This window comes from Heterocephalus glaber, unplaced genomic scaffold (genome assembly GCF_053883595.1).
Source record: "Heterocephalus glaber isolate CG9 unplaced genomic scaffold, H.glaber_assembly_v1.0 deba00000071, whole genome shotgun sequence".
NCBI lineage: Eukaryota > Metazoa > Chordata > Mammalia > Rodentia > Bathyergidae > Heterocephalus > Heterocephalus glaber.
Genome location: NW_028258137.1, coordinates 9,487,145 through 9,505,110, shown reverse-complemented (window position 1 = coordinate 9,505,110; position 17,966 = coordinate 9,487,145). Strand labels below are relative to the sequence as shown.

Genomic DNA, 17,966 nt, shown 5'->3' with positions numbered 1-17,966 from the left:
ATGTATATATTATAGTTGTTAAATGGGTGATATTTGCTTTTAAGTCAGAACTGAATTAGATACTCTGAACATGTATAAAGTATCTGTTGAATAAAATATATACATATGTATATACACACACACAGTCACTCCTAAAGTGGCATATCCAAACAGATCTGCTTCTTAAAATAGTCACTTCGTAAAGCAGTATACTTATTTCAATGCAGCTGCTAACGGTAATATAATACTGAAAATTCTCTGTAGTATCGTCTACAAATTATATGCCTAGTAAAATGAATTAACCTCATTACTCTCATTCCTCATTTCTAAGTCCATTCTCACAAATGGTTTAATTAGCACTACTTGAAAGAATAGTAAGCACATACAATATTACCAAGTAAAAGAATATCTGGAATCTGCAGTAAAATTTTTTAAAAATCAGCACACCAAGACACTCTGGCAATTTATATGTCTCCATGATTCATTCTTTAGTATAAAGAATGAGCTAAAACTATCTTTGCTGAAGCAACACACACAAAAAAAGAAATATCTGAAGACCAGAAAATAGGTTAAATAATTTGCAGTCCATTTGTGAACACAGTGTAACATGATGCAACATAAACACAGCAACATCAACAATAACTGGCTTTTCCTGAACTTCAAAAATGTAACACTAAGTGAAAAAGGTTAGACAAAAAGACCTTATATGTTTCCATTTATAGAAAGTGTAGAAAAGGAAAATTTTTAAATTTTTATTAAAATGTTTCATTCATTATTTAATTACACTCAATCATTTAGACTTAAAATTTTTATTTTTTTTAATTATTAGTACATATTAGTAGCACATACTGTTTGCATTCATCTTAGGAAGTACACATACTTAACATATCGTAATTCTTTTTATTTCCCTTCTCCACTCTCCCTGTTTCTAGGTTCCCTTCCCATACACAGCAGATCTAGCTTCCTGTTTCCTATTGTCTTTTATTTTTCTTTTTAAATTATTTATACTTTGGGTTCCTGAGCCCTTGTTATAGTTGGGCATTGTTCTTGGCATCACATAGACTCATCCTATGGATTCGACCTAGATCAGTAATAATCAATCATCATCATTAAAGCAATGCCAATGAGTCCCCTGGCCAGTTCTCATAGACTCACTTGTGCCCAGACTCATGGGCAATGGTGAAAGCGAGCCCCAGCCCCGTGTCTTCATTGATGGTGCAACTTCGGTACTTACTGCACATTCCACTGATAGGGGCGAACCCTGCGGAGAGATCCATTTCACAAGTTAATCCCAAGAGGACACGCATACGTACATGGTCATTTCTTGTGTCCTCAAAATGCTCCACAGTTTTTTCTTACTGGGTTTTAAAGCAAGTAATTGTTCGCAGGAGAATACTAAAAGTACCTATAAAAATAATTACGAAGCAACATTTCATAATTTTTGCTGTGTTTAGATATCGCCATAAATTGTTCTGCCTAACAACTGAGGGAGGTTAGTAGGCATATTGTAATTCACACTTTACATAGACAAGAGGAAGTCACAGGAGATTTGCATGCCTTAGCTAAGTTTATTATTTGACTCAGAGTGATTGCTCAAATGATAGCTAGACCACAACATAATATTTATTTAACAGTGGCATTAATGTCAAAATGCAGGATGTATTTTCCATGGGAAAACACACATCTGGATCTTTCTCTACAGCAGAAAACATGGACATGCCTGGGCAGGCTGTGCACATTAAACTGATTTTTCCTCCTATTCACTGTAATGTGGTATTTCTGTTTTCCAAAGTGACCTCCTTTTGTGAGCAACTGTAACATCATTCCACTGGGCTGGGCATGTAACTCCATGGTAGAGTGCCTGCCTCGCCTGCACATGGCCCTGGGTTTGATCCCCAGTACTGAAAACAAATTGTTCCAGTGAGCTTTCGACTCACTCTTGATCTACATTACTGTGTCAATATTTTTCTTCCGATTTGGGTCCTAATAATCAGTAGAACCAGGTCAGGCACCCGTGCAGCATCAAGTTCCTGTTTGTGAATTGACTGTACCTACTTCCTGGCCAAGATGTGGGAGCATCCAGGAAATCTAATTCAAAGGTGCATACCGAGAGTGGCACCATCATCATCTTAGTCATCGTCATCGTCATCCCTAAATGAATGGCTGCCAAACTCACTGTGCTGCGCCTCCACTGCATGTTTAGTGTGTGCAGATCATTACAGATTGGAAAACAGACTCAGGTGATCTACCCGATCAGGATCCCGTAGTCCCAAACTCTAGGTTTGGAAATCAAGCACAGTGTATCGGAAGCCAAAGCCTGAGCTCTTTGCATTAAAACATGCTGCTTAAAACGACTGACCTATAGGACCGCTGGAGGGATTCTTGGGCTGCATTGTTTTCCAGGTCTCTCCTTATACTTTGGTCTCTGAGTAGATGATAAAATGGCCTCCTTGGAAATTTTTAACACCTCAACAATGTCCTGAATCATTAGATAGCACTTTCACAACCTGAACTCAAAATTATTTTAAAACCCCTTCCTATGGAATACTCTCAAAATGGTTGTGCTTTTTGAAGACTGTGATGAATGGCAAATTACTAAAGTAGACCTATTTTAGAAGGTATAATAGAGAAATTATAGAAAGCCAGAAGCACCTACAAAGTAAGTTTTATAAAGTCCAGTCTACCTTTACCTGTAATATATCTTCAGGGATTAGAAAGCACTTTGAAGAAGAGAATTACGGGGTAAGTCACATAAACATTTTTTAGCTCTCCCGAATTTTATCACCAGTCTGGACCTTCAGCTGTATCAGTAAACTGTGGCTTCCATGTTCTGGTTTTGTCAGTGGAGTTTTGTTAGAATAGAGCCACGCTCATTGGTTTGTGATTGCCCACGGCTGCTTTTGCGCTTATGTAGGTAAGTTGCAACAGAGACCTGGGGCCCTTTACAGAGAGAAAGTTTTGCTGATCTGTGATCTAGACAATCATAAAAAATGATCAAAGTCTTACTACATACAATGGGATATATTAGAAAATACAGCACAGATGTACAGGATACCCATCCTTACTTTCAATGCTTTGTACAAAAATGGAAGAAATGAATTTTTCAAAGTCAAGTACCTTCCCAAAGGAGATACTGGCAGTGAGTGGCACAGTTAGGTACCATGGAAACCAGCCAATTCTCTTCAGCTATGTGTTTCTCTGGTCATGAAGTTTAGTGAACAACCTACAACCTGTCCAGCTACACAGTGACTTGCCTCATAACTCAGTATTCGTTAATAGGGTCAATAAAAACAAAAACAAGATGATTAAAGTAAATGCGCTCCCCACTCCACATAGAGTTCAGTTAAACAGAACAGTGTTCACCAGGGTACACAAATATCCTCATTTAAATAGGGTTATGTGTTGCATAATGATGTTTCAGTCAGCAACAGGCTGCATGTATGACAGTGCTCCCATAAGAGTACACTGTCCAGTGTCATCACAACCACCTCAGTTTAAGCATCCTCCAGCATAGTCACACAACACGGAGTCGCATAACACTTTTCTCAGAATGGATTCCCATCATTAAGTGACACATGACTGCAGTACGTCTCTTTAATGAGCATCACAAAGACCACCTACCCATGAGATAGTTTTGACTGTGTTTTCAGCTAACAGGATTTGTTCATACCATACCTAGAGTGTCGCATGGTTCATTCTTCCAGGAACAAATGTCAAATCCTGTGAGTAAGATGGCGTGGTCATGCCTCTTGCCATTCTTTCCAATGAGGGCAGACTGCCACTGACAAAAACTGTTCAGAGACTGATCTGCATGGTGGTTGATCAATAGTCCTCCCTGTGGGAAACCCACACATGTCAGAGTGTGATTTGTGATTTTTGTCACAGAGATGAGAACTTTAAATGGTTCCATTTGTACAGTCAAACACAAAGTCACCGTGTTTCCAGGGGGAAAAGTCAGTAGTACAAAACACTTGAGGTTAAGTAGGAAGAAAAAAATCTGTTTAGGAACACAATCTACTTTAGGTCAACGCTCACAATTTTTAAAGCAACTACAAGACTTCCATAATGTGGTTTACAAACAAGTATATTTCTACAATGAATAACCTAACATCAATTAGGAATAACACCTTTGTTCGTGTGACCAGGTACCACCTTTACAAAACTGCTAGACTGTTACAACATAATGTTAAATTAGTGGTGATAAAGTTCAGTAGTCTCTCAGTTGATAAAGATGAGAAAGGCAGTGACTGCAGCCTACTTAACCCTATGTCAAGTTTCCAGCAAAAGGTCTGGAACATATACTTCACACTCAATGAATAATCAATACAATGAAATGTCACTGAATGAATGAATGAGTAAACAGTCATAAGACTGTACAGGGAAAAATAGGATTTACTCCTAACACAACTCTTTATCAAAACGTTTGCTTATCAAAACTATTGACTTGGATCATGTTGATAATTTCTAGACAAGAACTGTATCAGTAAACTGGGTGCCACTGGCTCATCTCACAGAGTGTACTAATGGTAGGATAACAGCAAAGGTATCTCCCAAACAATACACATCTTTTAATATCTTTCTAAAATTCCAGGAATAACTTTCCAGTTCCTAACCTCTGCAGCTGTACATACCTGGGCCATTAGATGTGTTTTGTGTTTTCCCTGACTCCCTGATGCGTGGGTTCTTCATTGGGGTTATAGATGGACAGGAAAAGCTGCAGGGGATTTAACAGTGTGTTTGGTAATCCCTACCTCAGAAAAATACAGCTTCTACGTCAAAACACTACAAAGCGCTACCATGCAATTCAACACATATGTTCCAGTTTTGTAATATGCCCCATGCCTGTGTCTTACCCCTGACTGTAATCAATTCAAGGGCAGTTAAATATCCATGCTTATAATCTGTAGTACCTAAGATGGTGCTGGGAGACTAGACGTTTACTCCAAGAATTTTCTGATGATTTTCAGTATGTTTTCAAAACATCTCTGTGCATCTACCTACAATTACTATCTCCAACTTGCAAAAATCCAACTAATCTTTAAATCTATGACCAAAGGCACTTTCCTTGAGAGGCCTATATAATAGTTAGATATTTGTGCATAATATTTCCATAGTTGTATTCACATTCTGTAACCATTTAATATTTTGTGTCATTGTACATTTACACATGCATATACTATGCAAATTAATCTATGATTATTTTGTGGTGTTTTAGTTTAGCTATTTGACGATACAGCCCTATATGATGGTACTTTCCTTGAGGCAAGGGCCGGAATAGTTTTCAATTTGAATTTCTAAGGACTAGTACATGGATCTGCACATAGTAAATGCTCAAAAAAGGCATCCTGAATGGCAGAAGGAATGAAGAAACAAATGCAGTTTGCCACTTACAGGTTCTTGTTCCAGAAGAATGAGGCCCACCACTACAATATTTATGTCACTTCCAATAGTTCCATCTTTAAATAGGCTGGAAACCTGTCGGAACAAGGAAAAGCTAAGAAAATCTCAACATTAGTAAAAGCATATAAGAGGAACCGGTCCGACATAGGTACGAGAGCACAGGCTTCTCTTTTACCTAAATAGACGTATCTTTGAACACGGCTTTCTCAACAGTCACCGTGAAACCATGAGCCACATCTGCCATGCCATGCATGCAGGGAGCCAGGCAGGCCCACGACCCTTACCATGTTCATGACTGTGAGGATGTAGGTGGTGACATTCCCCTTGCCGTGCTTGCCCACCATCTTCTGGTCCGCCACCACGAGGGTTTCCACGCTGAGGCCCTTTGGGGGCTTCCCAGCCGACCTCCGAGGCCGCCCTGAGCTCCCGGACTCATCAAGCCGTCGGGAGGCGTCCGCAGTGGGAGGCTGCGGAGCATCTGCCGTGAACACGAGAGCATGGGAAAGACATCAGCAGAGAGCACGTGGGTGAGCCGGACGGAGAGGAGCAGAGAACCTGTCAGCAGCACCTCCCACTCCATGTTAAGGGATGCCATCAGGGCCCGGGCTGGAGCTTGGCACGAATCGTGCTGGAGGAAGACACACTCCAGAGATCCGCGGGTGCATGGAGGGGTGCACGGGCAGGTGGGTGGACAGGCGCAGTAACTCAAAATGCTCTAAAGAGTGGAAAAAAAAAGCTACGATTCTAGTTGGTAGAAAAGGCAGCTCAACAAAAAAATCAATCAAGGGCTATTGCAAAAAGAAAATGCTCCTTCCATTACTCAGAAAGTATAAAAATAGACATTATTCTTCAAGTCTGCAGACGTTTTTTTAAAACTGGTAGTGGGGACTGAAGCCAGGCCCTTTGCACTGAGGCCTCTTTATATTTGTTACTTTTTCTTTTCTTTTTTGAGACAAGGTCTTGCTAAGTCACGAAGTTGCCCATGTGGCTTGCAATCCTCCTGCCTCAGTCTCTTCGAGTAGTGGGATTACAGGTGTATATCACCTTGCCTGGATAAAATATGAGGATTGAATCCAGGCCCTTTGCAAGGAACTACATACCTAACCCTATTTTTCATTTTGAGACAGGGTCTTAGTAAGTAGCTAAATTGCCAGGCTGGGGTCAAACTTACAATCCTCTGGCCTCAGTCTCCCAGAGTGCTGGGATTATAGGCATGCAGTTATGATAATGCTTTACATATATTACTTTCTGAATAAAACGTGAACTATAAAACACTGCCCATGCCTTCTACTTTTGTTTCATCAACATTGACTTAAATTTGGCACCTAGTAAGTAGTCCATAAAGACTCTTCAAACAGATATTGACTTAGTTATTGGGAAACAGAAAAGTCAGGGGTGATAGTAAAACAATATCAAACACTTTTCATAAATGGCACCAACTCCACAGAATGGATACTGGCCATAGATTTTGAGTGAGCTTCTTTTGTGACAGCCATGACACCTTTGGTTAATGGATAGTGACAATCCAAGAGCACCTTGGAAACAAAAGCATTTAGAAAGCTCACTACTGCACTGAGCCAGTATAGAAATGTTTTAATACTGTAACAATTGGTATAGCTTTAACAGTAATGTCAGCTCTCCACAGAATGAGACTACAAGATTAAATCATCTAGATTTAATTTAAAAACTCAAGTTCACCACAAGTTCACATGTGACCCTGGATCTCAGCTGCTTCTTCAATAAGAAGGGGATGATACTCATTCATGAGATTCCCTTAAAGATAAGTTTGAGGTCTCATATCAAATATATATCATCGGCCCTACAAATATCATTACTATCATTAATACCATTATTATAGACAGGGGGTACAATAGATAGGTGCTAAATAGATGTCTTTAATGAGAATATTTCAACAACACCAAAAAAGAATTGCAATGATAGACACGCTGTCTCTACATCGCTCCTGACTCATATCCCAGTGTTGTCCATTCCTCATCTCTATGAGCAGAATTCTCTTCTGGGCAGGCTGTCCAATTCAGTACCATTTGCCACCTGTGGCTACTGAGCCATTTACTGTGGCTGGTGAGATGGGTGAATTGAATTCTTCCTTTCATTTAATTTAAATAAAAAATGCAACACTTGATTCAGATATTGAAAAACTTGGGAGTATCTCTGGAACAACTAGAGTATTTTAATCTACTTTTTCAACCTTAAATCTAATGAAATTTAAATAACAGATTAAGTATTTCTGATAAAATTTTACCACCTGAATTGAAATTGAATAAAAGAAACACTGGGTTTCTAAAAAGTAATATAAAAAGAGACTGTAATCTCTCATTAGTAATGTGCTATATTGATTTTATGTTCAGATATTTTGTATGCAGTGAGTTAAATAAAATGTTAATAAATTAACTTTTAAGAAATCTTAAAAATGTGTAGTAGAAAATTTTAAATTACAAGGGAGCTTGCATTACATTTCTGTTGGGCATTGCTGTTCTGGAAGATGCAGAAGGTTGTGCCTGGATCAAAATGCCTGCCCAAGGGTCCCAGTTTTCCATAGCTACCTGCCCTCGTGATCCAATGCCCTTGCTTCCCAAGAAGTCTCTTCTTCATGTGCCCAAAACAATACCCACCCATACCTAGACACGTGCCTCTGATTTCTTTCATCTTTGGAAGTCTTTCTTCTTTCCCCAAGAGCATAGAAACCAAGACAAGACTGGGACCTGTGGCTAAAATCCAGAGATGCTAAACGAACAAAAAAGAAACCATATCTAAATCTTTCTGAGTCAACTCAGTCACAATGATCATCCAGCTTTGGTCCGGCAAGAACCTCACTCAGGCCTTCTCCAAGACTCCCTTGCAGTGGGCGCCAGGAACAACCCATTTTAACCTGCAAAGCAGCACACCCAACAGCACTCAGAAAAACACGTCGAAGCCCATTTAAGAACAGAACGAGAAAATGTTTCCTTACATACATTTCTTGCGTCGTCCACAAAAATGCTGCTTTTGCCACCTTCGATGGTGGAATTCTGTCTCTGCACTCTGGGATGCAGGGGGAGTGTGACTTGGGGAGTGACCGGGGTAAGTCCGGCTGGGGCCAGGGTAGCCACCGTACCACTGGACCTTCTCCTCTGCTGTCCTCTTGTACAGTACATGGGGATGGTGGCCCGCAGGGGCGCTGTAGTTGTGTTCCTGGGCCAGCAGCTGAGGTAACGGTGAGATGAGGAATTCATTTTTGTGTGTCCTTATGAGACCTGACTAGAAAGACAAACACAAAGAACACATCCATGATTCCACGCAGCCCTTTTCCTGGGCTGATTTTCAGCAAACATGCATTAACTATTTCCTGTGGGCAGGCATTGTGCAAAATATGAGGTATGATCAAAATACCATGAATGTTAAATTTTTAAAAATGCATTACAACAAAAGACACATTCCCATTAATTCCCTTCAAAATACTTCCTCTTGCTTTGAACACACATCCCACCATCCTTGCCACTTTCTGCAGCAGTTCTGCAAGTTCTCTTTCCTGTCTTTTCCTGGCTGGCTTGATGTCCTGAATTTAAAATGTTTATGGCAATCTCTGTCAAATAAATACATGACAGCATCTTCTCATCCACTTCATTCAGTGGATCTGGCACTGTGTGACTTCTGGATCTTCCCAAAGTCAAAATAAAATGAAAGATAAATGTTTTGAATCAACTCAGGACATCAAGGCAGCCATAACAGTGCAACTAAAGACACTTAGGAAAGAACACTTTCAGAACTGCTTCCAAAAGTTTCAAGAATGATGGAATAATTGTGCTGTGAGGGGGAGTACTTTGAGGGGGACTCATGGCAATGTGTCTTTTACTGCAATAGTATTTTTTAAAATGTTGTATTTTTTATCATGCCCAGTATTTTACATCTATTATTTCATTTTTATCTGTACCATTACAGGTTGCCATCATTACTCCCATTTTACAGAGGGCAAACTGAGCCTAAGTGGGAAACCAGTGTTGGCACTCTACCTTCTGCATTGCTCTGTACAAAGAGGCTATAGATTTTTTCTTTTTGGTGGTGCTGGGGGTTGAACCCATAGCTTTACATATGGTAAGCACATACTCTACCATCAAGCTATATGCTCATCAATGCCACCAATCTTGATCCATGTGCCTGAAGTTCTGAACTATGGGATATCCTGCTTGCCTACGCCTGGAGTCACTCATAAATATTGGACCAAATAATGAATACACAAACACCCCCACTCTCAAGGAGTTCACAGCATGGGTAGTGAAAACAAACGCTTCCATCTTGATTTCATAAGTTCTAAATAAAAGTATCAATGGGGATAGCAAAGGAAGGAGTGATCATCCCTAATTAGGGGTCTGAGGAATCCAATGAGCTGCACTATCACAAAGAGATATACTTGCTCAGTCAAGAAGGAAGGAACCCTGCTGAGCCCACCCTGGCATAATTTCATCTTCCAAGTTCATGGCACAGTACATGTTGTGCCTAATACTGTAGCCATAATGTACCCTTGCCTTTCAGGACAGGCTATACTGTCTTCTCTGGGTGTCAAAGTTCCCCAGAGAGTGTGGTCTGCAGCCAGAACTTCAGCCTCACTCTGGAGTTTGTTAGGCACACAAATTTTGGGTCTCACCCTACCTCTACTGAATCTGATTCTGCATGTGTGATTTGCATGCGCATTAACATTTGAGAAACAGTGACACAGGCCAGTGATTCTTCAACTTTGCTGAACATTAGTGTCACGTGGGTATCTTAAGTAGAAGCATACTCACACTCTTCCAAGTAAAACCCTACACCATTAAAATCAAAATTACTTTCCATGTGACTGGTGTATCTGGTTTTGTTAAACCACCCAGGTGATTATTACAATATGCAAACAAGCCATGGACCAGTGCATTAGGCCTTACCTTCATGAGCAAAGTGGAGAAAATTCTTCCTGCCCTGACTACTTTACAAGGAAAGATAAAATAACCATTGCCGAAGTCTTTTATATACACTAGACTGGAGCAATTTAGATGATTGATGATGATGATGAGTGACTGAATCAACAAATATTCACTGAGGACTAGCCAGGTGTCAGGCAGCAGGCACACAACTGTGCAGGAGAAACACAGGGTGTGGTTTACTGGGAAGACAAATGTGTGCAAGTCCACAAATATGGGGCTGAATGCTAAGTGGGGTCTTGGGGCAAGGGCAGGTCACCATGGCAGTGCAGGAGAGCTGGTAGGTAAGCCAGCCTGTGGGGCAGGCAGGGTGGACAAGCAGCATCAGAGAAGTCCTGGGGCCTTGACTGAGGCCTGTGTTAGGATTCTTCTTCTCATCCCTAAAGGAAATCCCAGAACAGATGGTTGGGTCCCCACTTTCCTGCCATCTCACACACCTGGCGCCCTCTAGGAGACTATACTATGGACTACAGCACTCACATATCCAGAGTCTTGGCCCTAAACAGATAGGTTCATTCACCAAGCACATGCTGAACATCTAAAGCCTGGTCTTAGTCAGGTATTGGCATAAAAAACCAAAAACACAACCATACAATAAATAAAACAGTTCATAATCATGGAGATTAGGAGTGAAAAGAATCAGTAGGCAAGATTTTAAAAAATTAAGTAAAATCCCACCCTCCTAGAAATCCTGTCCACCATATCTCGAGGATATACTCAGAGGAAGCCACTTTTCCACAGCTAATCTAGACCATAGCGCAAAAGCTCTCCTCTCCTTCTGACCCTTTCTACCTGTCTCCTACACCCGAGTTGATCTCTCCAATCTGGTCTCCCCACATCAGCCAGATTTCTCACCTAGCACAAATTAAATCTTACTATGTGCTTTGATATTAATCTCTTTCCTTAGCCTCCACGTTTCTGACCAATCTGCTGCCTGCAGACCCTCCTGGTTTTATCTGTGCCCCGCCTCTTCTCTTCATGCCATTCTAAACAGGACACTGCTTTCACTCTTTGAATCCACTGAGTCCTTGCACCCGCATTGGCTTTTACACACACTTATGCTTCTCCTGCAATTTTCTTCTCCAGTCAACTTGCTTGGCTTTCTGATGCTCATGCTACAGCTTTAGCTTCAGCACCAAGTCTTGAGAGAAGCAGTACTCATGGCACTATTGAAAACTACTCTTTCCTACCTCCAAATCATCTCACACCGGTTTCTTGGCTTCAAGTCTCTCTCTGACAAGGAAACAGCCATGATGCAACCCTCTCACCACTCCCCTGACCTATGACTTCCATGCATTCCGACAGGCAGGGCCACCCAGGCACCCCTGGTACACATCACAGATCATCAGCCAATAAATATTTGCTTCTCAGTCTGCAGCCATTTATCAGATGGAGGGGATGCTGAGGGTTGGCCAGCATCAGGAGAGGAAACCAGAACTGGGAAGCGAAAAGTTCAAGGTTGTGAGACACAGGAACTCACGAAATACTTGACTAAAACCTCACACTCAGGACAAGAAGTCTGAGTTGGCAGCATAGGCAGAATTCAGGTGCCTCTTTCCCTGAACAGGGCCTTCTTCAGGTCCTGCCACCGTCTTCCAAGCTGCAAGAGGACAAAAGATACCATTTACAGCCCCCACAGACAGAGTGAGTAGTTACAGGAAAAAAGCAATGAATTATCCTTGAAAGCCCTCCAGCCTTACTAACTTCCTTACTGGCTTCAAAGAATATCCAAGGCTTAAGTCACTTAAGTGCCTTGAGTGGACAAACCAGTTTGGAAGCTTTCTATTCTTTTTCTGTTTAATGAAAACTGTAGGTTACTTAAATGTATAGAGGAAATTTCTATATTGAAAAAGTAATAAAAGTTATCATTCTACATTGGGACAATCACACTGGCCACACATATAGCAGTGGAGAGCGTCAAGGACAAAAATCCAAAATAATTCTTTATAACAAAATAAGACTTGAACATCACTAGATATTAAGGAAGAAAAATACTCCTTCTCTGGTTTAACTGGATGACAAACATTGAAATCCAACCATAGTAAAGCTATAATTCCAGTGTATCCAAAAGAAGCCATGCGCTTATTTGTAACTTCCAGTTAAATGGGAAAAGCAAAGATTAAAGAAGTAAATACCACAAAAATGAAATACTCCTGTGTATGCAGTATGAAGGAAAAAACCAGGGTAAGGGAGCCAGAGGTGAAGACCTGAGTGCTGCTATCTACTGGGTGCGAAAGACTAGCTCACAGTGACTGGTCCCATTCCAAGCTTCCTACTTTTAAATTTAGGAAATTTAGCACATGACTTAGCAAATTGAAAAATGAAGCGCATACTGACCACAAGTCAATATTCTACTTCGATAGTTTACCACTTTATACTTTAAAAGGGGAGATAAGTGCATTTTGTTAGCAATTGGGTCCTATATTAGATTCCAAGGGCAAAAATAATTCTCAAAGAGCTCTCACTGGGTATAAATCACACTTTATGAAATTTCTATCAATTTGTTCTCTGAAATATTCTACCTTTAGGTCATATTTCAATTTCATTAAAGTCCAAAAAAATGCTACTATTTCAGTCAAGAGTGTCATATTCTTCTAAAAAAAATAATTTAGATTTAACAGGAAAAGGGACTTCAGAGTCCATAAATTCCTGACAAATTTAGTGGTGGTATGAGTGCACAATTAATTTTAAAACGTTCAGTGTGAACAGCTTGAGAAATCAATGAAAATTAGGAAGGTATAAACTCTTCAAAGGTAGGGGCCATGTCTTAGGCAACTTATACCTCAGGATTTATACCTATTAAATAATCAAAACATTAAATGACTTAAGGGACTATTGTAATGATATTTGCTGCAATTAATCAGAACCGCAAGTGGAATAATATATACAAATCTTTTTTTTTGGTACCGGGGATCGAACTCAGGTCCTTGCGCCTGCACAACAGATGGCAAAACCACTAAGCTAAATCCCTGGCCCCAATATATATAAATCTTAAAGCTGAATCTTAAGATGAAATGCTATAAAAGACCCCCATGGACAATATCATCATTCTGTTTTAGTTTTAGTACATAATGTAATAGAGAGATACAACAAGTAGCCCCCATTGGCTGACTAGAAAAATACTGATAAAGACATATTTATAGTCACTGATAATCAAATTTTCCTTTTAATTTTCAACCTAATCGCAATAACTTGAAAAAGTGCTATTAGTTCAGTCTAGGTTGTTACATTTTTCTAAAAACAACATCCCAGAAGAATAAATAATTGGCTTATTGCCCAACATGTACAAAGACAACCCAGAGGAAAAGTCTCCATTCCAAATAAGTAAAAGGCTTAAGGAAGTGTAGTCAACATGAAACAGAAATCCATGGTCCAGGCATTGAGGGTGAGGGAGGAGGAAAAGAAACATCAAAGAAATGAAAACCTGAAAAGGAAAGGCTGAGAAATTGTTTCTTTGAGCACAACCACTGGCATGAGGATGACCAGAAACAACAAGAATTACTGAGATAAGGTAGAATGACACACAGGCAAAGAGATAAGGGAAATGTTCCACTAAAATGAAGTGGTTTAGAGGTAAAAGCTAAGCTTTGCTGCTTACTAGCTGGACTCAAGCATTCTGAACTTCTGTTTACTTTTTATTTCATCTGTGAAATGGGAGTGGAAGTATTTCTAATTTTCAAGGATTTGATGGAGTGAATATTCATCAGCACTGCATGAAGTTGTAAACTTCTCAGTAAATGTTAGCATAAAAAATAGGGCATAGTGTATTTTTAATAGATAATAAAGGACTTGATACATCAAAAACTGTTTGCCAAGCACCAGATAAGAATAAGTGGAATCCTTTGGGTCACTGATCAGGCTGAGGAGAAAAAAAATCTGATTCTATTAAACACCAAGAACGGACCAATATGGATACCATCCTCAGTTCTCTGTTCTAGAAAATCTTATTAGAAATCTTTGTTCTTTGGATCTGCAAGCACGGAGATGGTTTAATAAACAACTGTCAGGTACAAATCAGTCCAAATTTAATCAGAAACTATTAATATTCAACTGTTTCCAGCCTGGGGAGGGGCATGGAGCTATTGAGAGCTCACGGTGTCTCCAATTCTGTAATGTTGACTTGCTTCTTTCAACCTTTCCCCCATCTCTCCGGCATGTTTCCAAACTTCTGACACTCAGGTTCCTAGTCTGTAAAATGGGAATAGTAACAGCTCTTCCCTTAAAGGATTTTTTTTAGAGAATTTGCTGGGTTAATCCTCTTAAGTGCTAAAGACAGTGCCTGGTGCTGTGGTAACACTCAATACATATTTTTTTTTTATTATGGTTGATTATTTGAGGGAGTAAAGCAGAGAAAACAGCCCTTTCTCTTAGTAGATGTATTTATATTACAATTTTCCTCTTCAGTTGGACCTGAAAATTTGGAGAGTGGCATAAATATTCTTTCAGCTAATGGAGAAAAACAATGAAAGTACTAAGCAAGGCTTGAAGACCTGAAAAGGAGACACATTAATTAAATTCTTGTGAATGTAAGTCCAGACAGCCAAAGATGATGAAGAAGTCATGATTTTTTTTTTCTTTTAGCATTGGAGAGTTACTTAATGCAGGGCTTCTAGGGTTCAGTATGGATTGGTCTGTTTTGCTGGGATGGGAAAGAATGGAGCCAGGTGGGGAGCAATTTGCTAGGCTGCTCCTCTTCCAGGCCCCTTCTTGGGTGTATTAACTTCACATCCAGAATGTCCAGGGTTCAAATGTTTAGATCCAGACTTAGTGCATCGTGCAGGCTTAATCTCTTGCCTTCCCCTCCACTGAAAAGAGGTGGCATGCCTTTTTGGTTTGATTAGCATCCTGGAGAAAGGGATGCTTTTAATTGGCCTGAAAGAATAAACGGTTGGACCCTCCTGGGATAAACAGGGGAGGGTGGGTCCTGATTAAGGACCAGAGCTCTTGGCTCTCAAGCTGGCTATCTGTTGAGATAGGACAGGAAAAGGCCCACCAAGGCTTTTCCACAGACGCTCACTGAGAACTCTGCCTGCAGAGTCCATGCAGGTGCATCTCCAGAGGAAGGTGATTAATCCTGGTGACTCCTGACCTCAGGATGGCAGGTAGCATCTCCATGGCTTTCTGAAGCACACTGATAATGGTGAACTAGAAAGAAAAAGTTCCAAAATCTCACTGCAGAAGTCCAGACCAAATGCTTCACTTTCTTCTCTGCCCTTGCCTGGGATGTTCAACTATTCAAATACTCTGGAATGCTCAACATGAATTATCCTTTCCTTTCACTGAAACTAACCAAATTTAGCTCTGAAACAAGATTAACTAATACAGTGTTGGCCATTATGAAATGGTTTATACTCCTGACACCAAGATAAATACATTTAGTCCCCTTCTTCAAAGCACTTGCATGACCACTGTCTGAAGTAGTATACATTATGTCATTCCAGCAGCTCCTAACAGATACTAAGAACATATGGATAGAGCTCATTTATTTAGGTAATTAATAATATTTTTATTGAAATAAACATTTAATGACTTCAACAGCCCACTGGTTTGGAAGGTGATGTGGATCCTGGCCCTTGCCCATTCTTGAAGACACATGCTTTTAAGAAACTATTTTTGAAAAAAAAGAAACTATTTTTGGTTGGATGTAGTGGAACAGCCCAAAATCCCAGCACTGAGAGCAGCTGAGACAGGAAGATCACAAATTTGAGTCCTGCCTGGGCAACTTAGTGAGACCTTGGCACAGAATAAAATGATGGGGACTAGGGATGTAGCTCAGCTGTACAGAGCCACACTTTGATCCCCAGAACTGCCAAAATAAAATAAAATAAAATAAAAAACCCAAAACTCAAAACCTCTATTTTTAAAACCATGTACCAATATGAAAATAGTTGATATGTTTACTGTAATTAAATTTTAAAATTGATTAAAAATTAAATGCCTATCTATTCATAAATGCATAGTTTCATAGGCCATTATAACCAACGTCTTAACACTTACAAGTTGCTCCATAATGAGGAGATGTTGAAGAGGACCTTTCCTCCTCCGCCTATCTTCCTTTACCACACCACCTAGACAGACAAAGCAATGTCTCCTAAATGCCAGGCACTGCAAAAAACATCTGCAAAATCTCACCTGACTGTCATAGTACTTATATCTGACGGGTATTTTTATCATCCACTAACTCTTCTATGTCTCATGACTATCTGACGACAGTTTTCCCTCACTTCCAAACATGCATTCTATTAGGATTCAGAAGAATGCGAGGTAGGGATATAGTCAAATAAATATATTCATTTTTTTTTTTCAAAAAGCACATTGCTTGGTAAAGGGGCTGAAATACCAGGCTTCTCAGGTATGACTTGTATGTCCAGCCTCCCACTGGCTCACTATGATTATTTTCTCCATATCAAATGGATCAGAAAGACTTAAGAGGCCCAAGCAAACTCAAGTCTTTTTTAGAAATGAAGGCTGAAGCCAAAGGGTTAAACTCAGACAGTCAAGGCTTTGGGCTTTCTGTCTCAATTTTCACACTAGATGGTATAAAAAGGAAAAGAGACTTGGACAACTGTGACGTGGAGGAAGTTATTCTGCAGATTTTGATATACTAGGCTCCACCATTCTCTGAAACATGGCCTTACTGGTCATTGTTTATCTAGTTCCAATTTCACCCTTCAAGGCTCTTCTTTCTTCCCTACTATGTATTCTGAGTGCTTTTAGGGTAGGGCTGGACTGCTCTGCTTTGCAACAGCTACATGGTGTCCTGTCTGTCCACACATCTTTAGGACACATATATAATGATAAGGAGGAGAATTCACACTCACCTGGCCCCTCAGCTAGACCAATATACTGTGGCAATCAACAAGAAGGATAGGTAGCAAAGGTGCAAGACCTACAAGTAGTTAGGTCATAAAGACATTCTCATCTAGAGAAGACAAAAGGAGGAGCTGATTGATATACAGTTCTCTTCAGTCTGACCTTCTCTTAAGAATCTGATCATTTCCAAGGAAGCTGTAGGTTGTCTGGGAAACACATGCCTGCCATCATAGCTGTTGGTCAATTGTGAGTAACCAAGAAGACAGCAAGCATGTCTTGAATTAATGGAAACCAGTCTTTGCATGAACTTTACACGGGACTATGAGCCCAACCTTCCTCCCTAGACCATTCCAGGGCTTGATGCTCCATCTGCTAATGACATCCTTCCTTTCTCTTCTCATGTGAGTATCCTGGGATGTCTGCAAGGAGGTGGTCCCAATTCATATCCATCTAAGTTGTGTTTTATAATGAGAATTTCACAAACCAAATATATGCCTACCACTTCCAATTCCTCTTTGCTGAAAACATAATGAATGTGACCTTATGCAGTTAAGAATGTTCGCAAATATTCATGTACTACTGATCTCTGGAGCACCCATCTCTTCCCTTCCCTATGTTCTCTTTCCAATATGTCCTGTACTGCCCCAGAATACAGCAGTGGCCTCCTAGCTCAGCTCCCTCTTGACAGTCTCTATTCTTTCCTGATGCATGGTTGTTCTTCGAAAGCATCATTTTGAACAGGTCATATTCATGCTGTATTATTACAAAATGAATTCTTGACAAATAGATACAGATTTCAAGCCACTCTGTAGTCCTATCCAA

The 17,966-nt window shown here is 40.1% G+C and overlaps 1 protein-coding gene across 2 annotated transcripts in view; it reads right to left on the bottom strand.

Moving 5' to 3' along the window:
* Adamts18 (ADAM metallopeptidase with thrombospondin type 1 motif 18) overlaps positions 1-17,966 on the bottom strand; it is a 138,135-nt gene that overhangs the window by 64,043 nt on the left and 56,126 nt on the right. The window contains exons 3-7 of one of the 2 annotated variants that reach the window (XM_013071480.3): positions 8,355-8,637; positions 5,664-5,857; positions 5,371-5,454; positions 3,655-3,814; positions 1,135-1,240 (exon numbers count right to left, since the gene is read on the bottom strand). In XM_013071480.3, coding sequence (XP_012926934.2) covers positions 1,135-1,240; positions 3,655-3,814; positions 5,371-5,454; positions 5,664-5,857; positions 8,355-8,637 — 827 coding nt within the window. Of the gene's footprint in view, positions 1-1,134; positions 1,241-3,654; positions 3,815-5,370; positions 5,455-5,663; positions 5,858-8,350; positions 8,638-17,966 lie in introns of both variants that reach the window. The other variant, XM_004842818.3, reaches the window with a different exon arrangement.